This window comes from Pyrus communis, chromosome 11 (genome assembly GCF_041283825.1).
Source record: "Pyrus communis isolate YQ-2024b chromosome 11, ASM4128382v1, whole genome shotgun sequence".
Taxonomy (NCBI): domain Eukaryota; kingdom Viridiplantae; phylum Streptophyta; class Magnoliopsida; order Rosales; family Rosaceae; genus Pyrus; species Pyrus communis.
Window position 1 is genome coordinate 22,681,182 of NC_142575.1, and position 12,433 is coordinate 22,693,614.

The 12,433-nt window shown below is 37.6% G+C and overlaps 1 protein-coding gene across 1 annotated transcript; it reads left to right on the forward strand.

Moving 5' to 3' along the window:
- The first annotated feature begins 312 nt into the window (after window positions 1-312).
- LOC137742924 (F-box/kelch-repeat protein At3g06240-like) lies at window positions 313-2,412 on the forward strand. The gene has a single exon (XM_068482861.2). The coding sequence runs from the start codon at window positions 313-315 to the stop codon at window positions 1,468-1,470; it is 1,158 nt and encodes a 385-aa protein (XP_068338962.1). The 3' UTR covers window positions 1,471-2,412.
- The last annotated feature ends 10,021 nt before the right edge of the window (window positions 2,413-12,433 follow it).

Here is a 12,433-nt window from a genome sequence, read left to right on the forward strand (position 1 = left end):
TCAATTTCATTACTTCTGCCCAAATGTTTGACCAGAACTATGACAGTTTCTTGTCTTCTTTCAGTTGGTTTGTTCTTATAGTTGGTTTGCCTTGAGACAACGTCTACTTTGCTTTGTAGTGCCGGCCTTCCGTTAATATCTAATTAGCTATTTCATCTGTATCTTACAGCCAAATCCCTTGTTCTCCTTTATATATTGCTCTTGTTCTCATCTTCACTTCATCTTCATATTCTTATTCTCAAAGAAAGAATTCCGAAATTAGTAACTCACCAAAAAACCATCTTTTGTAGCTCAAAGAAAACCGCGGAGCGAATGATGAAGGAAGAGAACCCTAACCTTCCATGGGAGATGATACGCGAGATTTTTTCATGGCTGCCAACAAAATCATTAGGCCGATTCAGGTGTGTATCTAAGCCATGTCGTTCCTTCATCTCCGATCCCAACTTTGCTAAAATCCAGCTTAACAGAACAATTGACAATAAGCACATTTTGTTCCAAAGACGGAGACTTGTATTTACTAATGAAAAACGTCATTCCATTTACTCTTGTAACCTTGATGAACTTCTCAATCAAGACAGTCGATTTCTGGATGATGGAGAAAGTATTACTGAGAATATCGGTAAAAGTGTTGTGGTTAGTAATCTGGACTATGTTCATCCTGAACAGTCCAGTCTTGATGGGTTGCCGTTGCCGAATTTCTGGGTCTTGATTTCTTACTGCAATGGGTTAGTGTTGTTCAAGTTAAATGGACAAGAGTTATATCTGGTCAACCCAGCAATAAGGGAATATAAGAAACTGCCCAAGCCACCATCTTTTGACACACTAAGTCTTTTCGGGTTCGGTTTTGATCATGCCAGTGATGATTACAAAGTGGTAAATGGGTGGTCCGTGAAGGATGAGATCGAGTTTGCTGTCTATTCATTGAAAACCGGTTTTTGGCGAGTGATTGAAAGGCGGTTTCCCTACAAAGCTATGTTCTGTTTTATTGGCTTCATGCTGAATGGAGGCGTGCATTGGTTGGTGAAGATAGCCCAAGATGACTCGTGGGTGATTATATCTTTCCTTTTAGCAGAGGAGGAGGTTCGAGAAATTCCAGTACCATTTACTTCTTATAAGCCACTACACTATAAACTGGGTGTCTTCGGGGAATTTCTGTGCATAGCAGATTGGGTTTCTTCTCATGTAGATGAACAATATACTGACTTTTGGGTTATGAAGGAATATGGAGTCAGGGAGTCTTGGACTGAAAAAAGGTTCTCTTGTTTCATCCCATTCTCGTTAGTACATGCAGGTTGCTGGAAGAAAGATTATGTTCTGTTGATTTGCCAGCACAAGAAGCTGCTGGTTATGTACAACTTTAGTGATGGAAGCTCGCATTGCATAAACATTTATGATTTCCCTAAAGTAAGTGATGCGGGTTTCTACGTGGAGAGTCTTGTTTCGCTAAACTATCCTCGCAATATTGACTGAAAACTGAAGCATGAGAGAGTGTAGATAGGCGCCAGAGAGGTAAGAAGAAAAAATTTATCTGTGTTTCTTGTTTCTTTCGCATCTGTTTCTCAATTTCCGTATATCTTTCTCTTGCCAAATAATTCGTGATTTTATTTTCCTCTTGCCATTACTACTGTTATATTCTTGCAGGTTACTTAGTATTGCTTCTTGTTTGACAGACCTCTTGGAGCCATATATAGGTCTAAGTTGTTTTTTGTACAGTTCATGAAATTATCAATTTGAAGTATTCATGCATTAATTAACGAATCAAGAAGATGATTCCTAGCAACATGCTATAGTTTGTGTAAAACGAAGAAGTTGGATGTTTTAGCTGCTTTGAAACTTAAATGTATATTGTTCTTGCTCCAAGACTGCAACCTTGATGAAATGTTAAATGTGTTTGGCCATCATGTGATATACATACGGAAATATGATAGGGGCATAATTTTAAACCTGCGAGTGTACGTGGTTACTCTCATCTATTAGATTTTTACTGCTTTGTTTGAAGGCTTCATTTAACGTTTAATCTACATTTATGCTGTTTAAAGTGAATGTTGAGGTTAAGTGAATATTCTGATGAATAATATGATCATAATGGGTTTAAGTGTAGTTTGGATTGAAAAATTTTGATGCATGATTCTAGTAACGGGTATATCGGTTTTGAGCATGTTGCCATGAAATTGAGATGAAGGTTGATAGAAATGATACATTTTGTTCTCCTGCAGTTCATTAAGGACTATTGGATGCTTGCCCTTGCTATTGAGATTCACCTTCAGCGATTCAAGACCGTTAACGTGCTTTACAATTGCTTTATATTGGGATAATGCGTAGTAAAAGTATTAATGTGGTTTCGACCCAAAAAACACTAAATTATCGTAGTAAAAAAGATAAATGTGAATTTGAGAAATTAGTATATTGTGGATTTTGTATCTGTAGGTACGAACATTTCACGCTTAATGAAATTTATCTTTTTTTTATGCAGTCATTCACCATTGCATGCATTGTGTATGTGTGTATATATATTGTCATTCCCATAATCGTAAATCATACGGAGCAGAACGATACACGGGTTCACCCTTCTTCTGTGGTGAAGCCGAATGTGCATGAAAGAAATTAATACAAGGCGTATAGAAAATGAAGTAATGTTATAAAAGAAACATAAATTGAAAGGTCAATTATTTCTCTGTCTGGACAGAATATTATTTTTCCTATTCATCTCATAGGTTAAAGATGAAGGGAGGGGGAATGCAAAGGATATAAACAACAACGAAAGAGAGCCTGTTAGCGTCTGGAAAGCAACCTCTTCGCGCCTACTCTTCACTACTGTTCTTTCAATTTACTGAAACAAACACATTTTCAGTCCTTGTCAAATATCAAAGCAATGAAACAAACACAATTTCAGTCCTTGTCAAATATCACATGCAGACAAGCAATGAGACAAACACAATTTCAGTCCTTGTCAAATATCACATGCAGACTAATCCCTACTATAAGATTAAAAATTAATTTCAGTCCTTCAAATAGGCCTACCATTCAACGCAGCAAAATATTCACCTTATGCATGCAAGAAGGAATGGGGGAAAGCAAATATCCACATATTGGTTGATTTTTTCTTCACATACGTCTAATGTTACACGATTTATTCTTCTCTATGCTTTCTTTTTGCTCAGTATTGGTGGTGTTGGGTCTCTCTGCTTTCTCGTTTCTTCCTCTTTGTTTTGAATGGCATATATATGACATATATTTTCGTGGAGGTCAACAATTTACAACCAAGAGGAATGTGATTAATACCATCAACCTTTTGTGCTTGATTATATTTTTTCATTTTTTCTTCTTGGATTTTGTTCGTGTTTGTAGCTTTGAAACATTTATTTCAAACAAAACAAACTTACAACAAAGGTCCAATACATGCACACAAAGCAAAATGGGACCTTCCAAACAAACCAAAAAAGAGCCCAACCAAAAGTTGGGACCCAAGAAAACAGAAAACTAAAAACAACCGAGGGTTCGCTACAACCACTGCCAGAACCAACGCTGCTACAGAAGTGCATGTCGATCTGCACAAATCCCATCCCCCAACCGAGCCTTGCCACAGCAATCCCATCAATCAATTCCAATCTTCAGTCCAAGCACAGCCATAGATTACAAAAGAACTTGCAGCAAAGTGAAAGAAGCGCGTGGAAATCCACGAGCAACACTACCATCCAAGGCAAACAACAAAGAGAAAGTGATGGTGTTTGGAACACCCTACCTAGTGGAAGCACTAGATCAAAACTCACCGACTTGACAAGCCGCAAATCACAACGAAACTTGACTAAAGATCGGAAATTAGAGGAAGGAGGAGGAGATACACCAATGGGATAAGAAGAGGGTAAATCGAACCAGGAAGCAAGGGGGAAAAAGCAGCGAAGGGGAGAAGAGAGGGAGACAAAGGCAAAAATAAAAGAACACCCACCAATCTCAGCCGCAATTAGAATCAGTGGCAACAAACTTGAACACGATTGAGAGCCACTCACACGAAAGGGTAAGAATCGCCTGCAAGGAGAGGGAAGGTCTCTTACACGGAGAGAAAATTCCAGAAGATCCTCTTTTCGTGTTTGTAGCTTTTGTTGTCAGATTTTGATTGTTTTGATGTATGCATGAACTGTTGAATTTGGCGTTGGGATTGCTCATATTCACATTAGATATATTCAATTAGGTACTATATGAAATATACTCGATTAGGTACTATTCAACTAGGTACTATGATTTAAATGTATTCAACTAGATAATACGACCTAGCGTGTATTTAACTATTATCTAACCTATACATTATACTGGTTGAGTTTCTTTACATTTAGCGTAATTTATGCATGATTCTTTAGGGAATATTTTGTTTTGTCTTTACATTTATTTTTGACATATTTGTTGGGTTTTTCTCTTTTTCAGGCCGGGACGAAGCCACATATTGCCGGGCCACGTGTCCCTTCCCAATTTTGTTGGCCCTGTTGTTTGAATGATATTGTTGTATTTCTACCAACTACTCCTAAATAATTGCGCTCTTTCGTATAAAAATTTCTTATTCACATCCTTCTACACATAAAAATAGCAATATGTTCATTATAAAATGAACGAATGACCCTATCTAACCAATAATTATACTCTTCTATCTCTATTGTAAAAAAGTAGAACATGCCAATAAATTCATATAACTACTAACGGGAGCATAAATAATTTATATGTATCTGTATCAAATAAATAAACGGCACATCAAATGCAATAATTAACAAATAGCGATAACTAGTAAGACAATAAATCGAGAAATTAAACAACCTAAACATACCCATTGACATCTTTAGTCTTTTGCTCTTTCATTCTTCTTAAGATGACCGAAATTGTTCCACAGTTGATTAATCTTCGGTCGCATTGTATTGCGAAACTCATTCACTACTGGCTCTGCATCCAGTACGAAGTCAATGAAGACCCTTATGCATGCACTTACCTTCGTTTCCATCTCATCCAGGATTGGTGGTCTTGTTAGCATCCATGTTAGCGATTCGGGCGAAAATGGAATGCTCAAAACAAACTCCATCCTTGAAATCACTGCAGAGAGTAATCGTTCCAGTCCTTCATCGAGCATTATTATGCAGAAGCATTCAAACAGCTCAGTTCCATAATTGTAGCCTTCCATAGTAGCCAATCTTCCCCCCATTGCCTGCATCCTCTTCATGTTAATCTTTTCCAATTCACGATCCGCTATTCCCAGAAGACTAGTGACTCTTTCATTTATAGCACAACCATCCCAATCAACTTTAGTCTGTAGCGCATAAATCTTACGACTGAACTCTTGGAACTTATCGATCATCTCATCCGATCCTTGTGACATCAACAACATAATATCGACAAGACAGAGAGAGAGCCGAGTTCCAATACTGACTATTAGATTCCTTATTTTTTTCAGACCTTCCTGTTTTTTGTTTGTTTGAGAACACTCTTTCAGGCATTGCACACAACTCTTTCCACTGGAACGAGAAGATCCTTCCATTTCTCTTCAAACAACTTCCTTCTCCTTCCCAAAAAAACTTACAAGAGAAAATGAAAAGGGCTAAAGAAACGTACAAGAGGAAATAGTGTCATAATTGAGATGATTTATTGGTTTAAGGAATTAAACATGTTTCCTTAAATTAATGAACCTGAGATAGAATGTTTCATTTATTCCTTTGCTATTCCTTCTTCCCAATCTAGTACGTTTTTCCTTTCTCACCTCCATTGCCTCCCTATTCAAAATTTGTCACCGTTGAGCATGGTTGTCTACGACGTCAAACCGTGGTTACAATCTTTCGTTGATTCTTGAGTTTTCATTGTCCTACGTTATGTGAACACAATGGCACATTAATGGTTCAAGTTTGCCAGATTTTTTTTAGGAATTGAACCTCCTGATAATGTTCCGGGTGCTATTTTAAAAGAATTGCTTCTTAATTATTCACGAAATATGTGAAAAAATATTTATCTTGTCTGACACAAAAAGTTAAAATAAAAAATAGGGAAATTTTATTTGGACCTAGTTGTCTTATCTTTACACCCAACTAAAACATTTTCTCTATTAAACATCCAAGTTTGCCCTTAAATAAATAACAATAAGAAAATAAACCTTGATGTTTTTATCTCTGCACCCAATAACTCAAAACCTAGCACATCACTGCACTCTTCCATTATTTTCGGCAAAACCCACCCAAGTGACAGCAAAAAATTCTATCAAGATCACGCACGACCATGGGCTCCAAAATTTTCAATTGGGATTATTTATTGGAAATTTTAGGGGTAAATTATCAAGACCATATGCAGTAATATAATCGAAATCCAAGTCGTGTAAAAGTAGTTTCATCCACGGCACAATTTGGAGAATCCAAAAAAGAAAATAAGCAGAAGCTGCAAATCAAAACCACTTTTGTGAAGGAGAAGCTGCGGGAAGCCATACCTGCCCCAGTGAAGGAGTCTGTGGGGGGAAAAGCAGCATATGCAGCACTAGAGCAGCTGCTTTGCTTGGAAAAAAAGAATTCATATGGTCATATGTTACTTGGACACCCTCAGCTTCTTATCAGACATCATATTTTCCATCTCCAGAAACTATAAATTGGTGATACCATTTGGTATGTTTGTTGGGTGCTTCTTGACTGATGTTTTGAAGGAGACATTGCAGGAAGTGCTTTCTAGGTCGGAGGAGAATGCCAACGGGATAGCAGTTTGTTTCGCCGAAAATAATAGAGGGGTGGAGTGGTGCGCTAGGTTTTGGGTCATTAGATGTAGAGATAGAAACATCGATATTTATTTTCTTATTTACTTATTTAAGGTTAAACTTGAAAGTTTAGTGGATAAAACATTTTAGTTGGGTGTAGAGATAAGATAACTGGTCCAAATAAAATTTTCCTAAAAAATATGAACAATTTTGATTTAACACAAACCATGAAATTTGGTTTCAAACCTTCTAAATCTAAAAGGGATTCTTTTCCTTTTCTAATTTATGTTCCATTAGAAGCAGGCTAATTACTTTTACATCCTTTGACGTTTGTAGGGTGTTCAAAATGGAGCACAATGTTTTAATTTTCTCACATTTACACCTTGATATTTTGAAAGAGTGTTGTTAAACCCACCCCATTGTCCTATTTTTCCACCCACCTTATTATCCCACCAATATAAAAATTTTAAAAATTTAAATCTTATTTTCCCACGCACTATTATTCCTAAAATAACCTTTATACCACCACACCATCAATGTTCTGTTTCCACCACCATTCCCTTCCCCTGAACTAACTTTACACCAAAATCAAGATTGCAAATCTCGAACAGTACAAACTGAACAAACCCAGAAATTTATCTAGTGAAAATTTACAACCTTGAAAGCCAGAGTCATTGGTTTTGTTGGAGAGTTGTAGAGAGCAAGAGATCTGCTTACTCAATTCAACTAATTTCGTTCGAATTGAAAGAATTAAATCCAAAAAGTGAAAGTAAAAAAATTCTAAAACTGAGATTTGATTCAAATGAGTTGGAAGCTATCAAATTAAAATGCAATTCAAAATTGCATTAAAACGTTGAAAAGATAAAAATTTATTGGAAAACACTACAAATTGATTAACATATTTGGAATTGGAGCCCTAGAAATCATAGAAATGAACAATGAGAAATGCTGGCTACCGGCAGATTCTTGAACTTCTTCCGCGGCCAAAAAAACTGGATCTTTCTCTCTGATGGAGAGAGATGAAATGGAAGAGAGAAGAACGGGGAAGAGAGACAGTGGTGGAGAGAAATGGGTAGTCTTTTTCTACAAGGATAAACATGTTATTAACATTTTCATTAAAGTGTGGATGGAAAAATAAGACAATGGGGTGGGCTTAGTAGCACTCTTTTGAAATCATGTCAATATATGTCTAACTAGTTGTTTGACATAATTATCCTTCATTAGAATTGATCACGTACCAACCATGAGACTCTCTTTTGAACTTTGTAACCAATTTTCAACATCAACTTAAAAGAATATAAAATCTAGTTATTAGTCCTACATAATTCTATATGTTGGGGTGTTTGGAACTAGCATACTTTGATTTTTTTATTTATTATTTTCATATTTTTACAAGGATATTGTACTCTGAGTGGTGGGAGCATACCCTTAAAATAGTATAAAGATAATCTACTCTAATTAAGTGGTAGAAATTTTGGTCTAAGCTACAATAGATCAACCATAATAATTACGTATCAAATCTGAATTCCTATGTACAATTGAGAGAAGCAAATTAAACACTCTTGATTAATACAAGCTAGAAATAAAATTAATGACATAGCAATCGAAATTAGTACACGATGGTCAATCAAACGATGGTGACTAGAAAAAGCTGAAATGCTCTGTGAGTGTTCCCATCCTTTGAAGGGTTGACCAAGTTCAACCTTGAAGGTGTCTCTTATAACTTCACTCACTTGGCGTCATTGTCCTTTTGGGGACTCATTTCATAGACGAGGTATTTGAAGAATGATAGGAACTTGGGTTCAGGTCCCTGGGGGGGGGGGGGAGAGAGAGAGAGAGAGAGAGAGAGAGAGAGAGAGAGAGAATATTTCATTCATGCTAAACTCATGACTTGTTGAAGGGTAATAATACAAGTCATACTTAGAAATACAGAATACAAACTACTACGAGATATACGATATGTATACTCCTCTGTGGTGTAACTGGGCTAATTGTAAGAGTCCATACATATAGTTCTCAACAATCCATCCCCCCTCATATGAGGCTTGATCTCAAGCCTGTAATTCTGGAAACCGAGTCTAGATGTCATTGGCATCCTCCCATGTAGCACCTTCTTATGGAAACCCCGACCATTGAATTAACCAATGAACTACCAACACATTTTTCCGTTTTACCAAGCCACGCTCCAAAACCTTTTTCGGCAGCCACTGAACATCTTCAGGAAGAATGTGAGGCAAGGTGGGAGAGGTAATCACATGAGTTCCCAATTTCTTCTTTAACAACGACACATGGAAAATGGGATGACGCGCACTGAAGGAGGTAAGTCAAGCTTGTAGGCCACTTCTCTAATTCGTTGTATGACTAGAAAAGAACCATAATATCCAGAGGGTAATTTATGACAGTAGCGATTAGCAACAATGGTTTGACGATAAGACTGAAGACGCAAATAAACCCAATGACCAATAGTGAATTCCTGCTCACCATAAACTATATCCAGTCTTGTGCTTGTAAGGTACCTCAGGCTTTTCAACAAGGCTCTTGTACACGGTTGAGTTTAGAAACTCACTTTCTCCTTCGTTGGACAACTTCAATCCAGTTACAACTGGAGTGTTGACAGCATTACACTTGGCCATTTTGAACTTCTCAAAAATGTCTCTCATGTACCTCTATTGAGATTTAGGGATACCATCATTTTCTTGCTTCACCTCTATGACAAGAAAGTATGACATGAATTCATTATCAGTCATCTCGAATTCACTGAACATAGATTGCTTGAACTCACAGAACATAGCTTCATTGTTTCCTATAAACAACAAGACATCTACATACAGACAAAGAATTAAGAACTCCCCTTTTTCACCAGTCTTCATGTAAACTGAATAAGCATATGGATATTTTTCAAAATCCATTTTGGTGAAGGTAGTTGTCAATCCGTGAGTTCCAAGCTCACGATGTTTGCTTGAGGCCATATAAAGCCTTCTTCAAACGGTACACCTTATCTTCTCTCATTGTACTTGGAAGCCTTCATGTTGTTCCACGTACACTTCTTCCTCAAGAACTCCATTAAGGAAGGCTAACTTGACATCTAGTTGATAAATTTTTCATTTATGTTGAGCAGCATGAGAGACTAACAATCTTACCGTTTCAAGTCTTGCAACTAGAGCATAGACTTCGTCATAGTCCACATCATACTTTTGTTTGTAGCCCTTGGCTACAAGCCTCGATTTGTATTGATCCACACTTTCATCTGCAGTGCATTTGATCTTGTACACCAATAGCCTTCTGATTTGGTGGGAGCTTTGTCAACTCACAAGTTCATTCTTCTCGATGGCATGGATTTCTTCCTACATGGTTGTTTTCCAACAATCTTTTTCCACAACTTCATTGAATGAGAGAGACTCATGGTCTACATATAAGCAGAAAAAGTTGGCTTATTCTTCTTCTTCTTCTTCTTGTCCATATATCTCAGTGAAACTTCTTAGCCTCATTAGAGTTGAGAAGCTACTTTATTCACTAAATGTAGGACCACTCCTTGCAGTTCTATGCATTGGAGTTGTTGTGATTGATTGAGCACGTTGTTGCTCAACAGGTAGTACAACTTCTGACTGTTCAAAATTAGTGGAAACAATCTTCTCCTTACTAACCTCTTGGTTGTTCCACTTCCATATCTCTTCCTTACTGAAGATGACATCTCTACTAACCACTAGTTTGCTAGTTAGTAGGTTATAAAGCTTGTATGCCTTGGACTCTTCACTATAGCCCATAAACACACACTTCTCACCTTGATCATCAAGCTTCCTCATCTTGGCTTCACGAAACTGAGCATATGCAACACACCCAAAACTCTTAGGTGTCCAATTCGACTTTTATCCACTCTAAGCTTCTTGTGGTGTCATCCTTTTTACACTCTTTGTTGGATATTGATTCAACAAATAAATCGAACAAGCTACAGTTTTTGCCCACAATTCATTTAGAAAACTCTTCTCCTTAAGCATGGATCTTGTCATGTCAAAGATGGTTCGATTTTTTCTCTCGACTATCTCATTTTGTTATGGGGTGTAGGCAGCAGTTAGTTGATTCCTAATTCCTTACTCCTTGTAATATGCTTGGAAAATATTGGAGGTGTACTCTCCACCTCTGCCTGATCTCCCAACCACAAGCTTATGGTTGCCCTCAGTCTATGTGGATGCCTTGAACTCATTGAAAATTCTTAGGGTAGCCGACTTCTCCTTTGTTAAACTAAACACAAGTCTTCCTACTAAAATCATCAATGAAAGTAATAAAATACCTATTACCTCGATAGGACATTAGATCTAATGGACCACATATATCTATGTGTACCAATTGCAGTGGTGCCTTTGTTCTACATGCATCACCAACAGGGAATGAGAGCACGCAACCTTCACATACATGGTTTATGGGTTTTATCTAAGCTAGACCACGAACCATTCCTCAAACGGACAGTAGCTTTCAACCATTGAAATGAAGTTGGCCAAAGCGAAGATGCCATTTCCATGACTCATCTTCAATCACCCCTATGTGACAGCTTCCAATCCTTTTGTTCAAATTCAATGGGAACATTCGTTTCTTTGAAATTTGAACACGTGCAATAAGCTTTTCTCCTTGCATTTCTGGGAGTGAGAAGCATATTTTCATATGTATAATGTACCCTTTATGGAGCAATTGACCAATGCTCAAAATGTTGCTTTTCATATCTGGTATGCAGTAGATATCAGAGATGTATTCTTCCAAACCATCTTTCTGGATGATCTTAATCTTCCCTTTGCCTTCAACTGCCAGCTTTGAGGAGTCACCAAGACTCCTTAATCCATAGGCCCCATCTTTGAGTTCTGCAAAGAACTCATTTTTCCCACACATATGGTTCCTTGCACCAGAATCCATATACCAAATATCTTGTTGGATGCTGGAATCATGGTGTGCTAGTAAGACAGTAAGTTCCTCATTGGCATTTTCACTCGATTCTGCCATGTTGACATGCTCACCATTTTTTTATGAACATTCATTGGCATAATGTCCATATTGCTGACAGTTGTGACATTGGATATGTGCATTTCCTCGAGCAAGCCTTCACTCTTGAGACTAACCACGATTTTGTGGATAGACTCAACCTATTCCGCAGCCTCGTCCTTAGCTATGGCTAGATGAACTCCCACGTCGTGAGTTATGTTGTCTATGACCTCTACTTGACTTGTCAATATGCAGCTTTGACTCCAAAACTTGCTCTAACGTTGTGGGGCTTGCATTCTTTTGAATGCGTTGCTCGTGAACTAGGAGGGATCCTAGCAATTACTCTGCACACATAGTTTCCATGTCCTTGGATTCCTCAATAGTAGTCATAACATGCTCAAAGTTGGATGTAAAGGATCGAAGGATTTTCTCTATGACACGAACATCGTCAAGCTTCTGACCATTCCTTTTCATTTGATTCACAATTACAAGTAGTCGAGAGTAGTAGTCTGAAATGTTTTCTCCTTCTTTCATATAAGCAGCCTCAAAATCTGCTCTTAAGGATTGGAGTCTGATTCTTTTTACCCGATCTACTCCTTTGTTAATTGTGCTCAGAGTGTACCAAACTTGGTTGTTGGTTGTTGCTTCTGCAACCTTCTCGAATATTGCATCTTCCAGACCTTGGTACAGAAGATACAACGCCGCCTTGTCCTTCTTTCGTAAGTCCTTGAGAGTGTCCTTTTGCTCGGCAGTATAGGC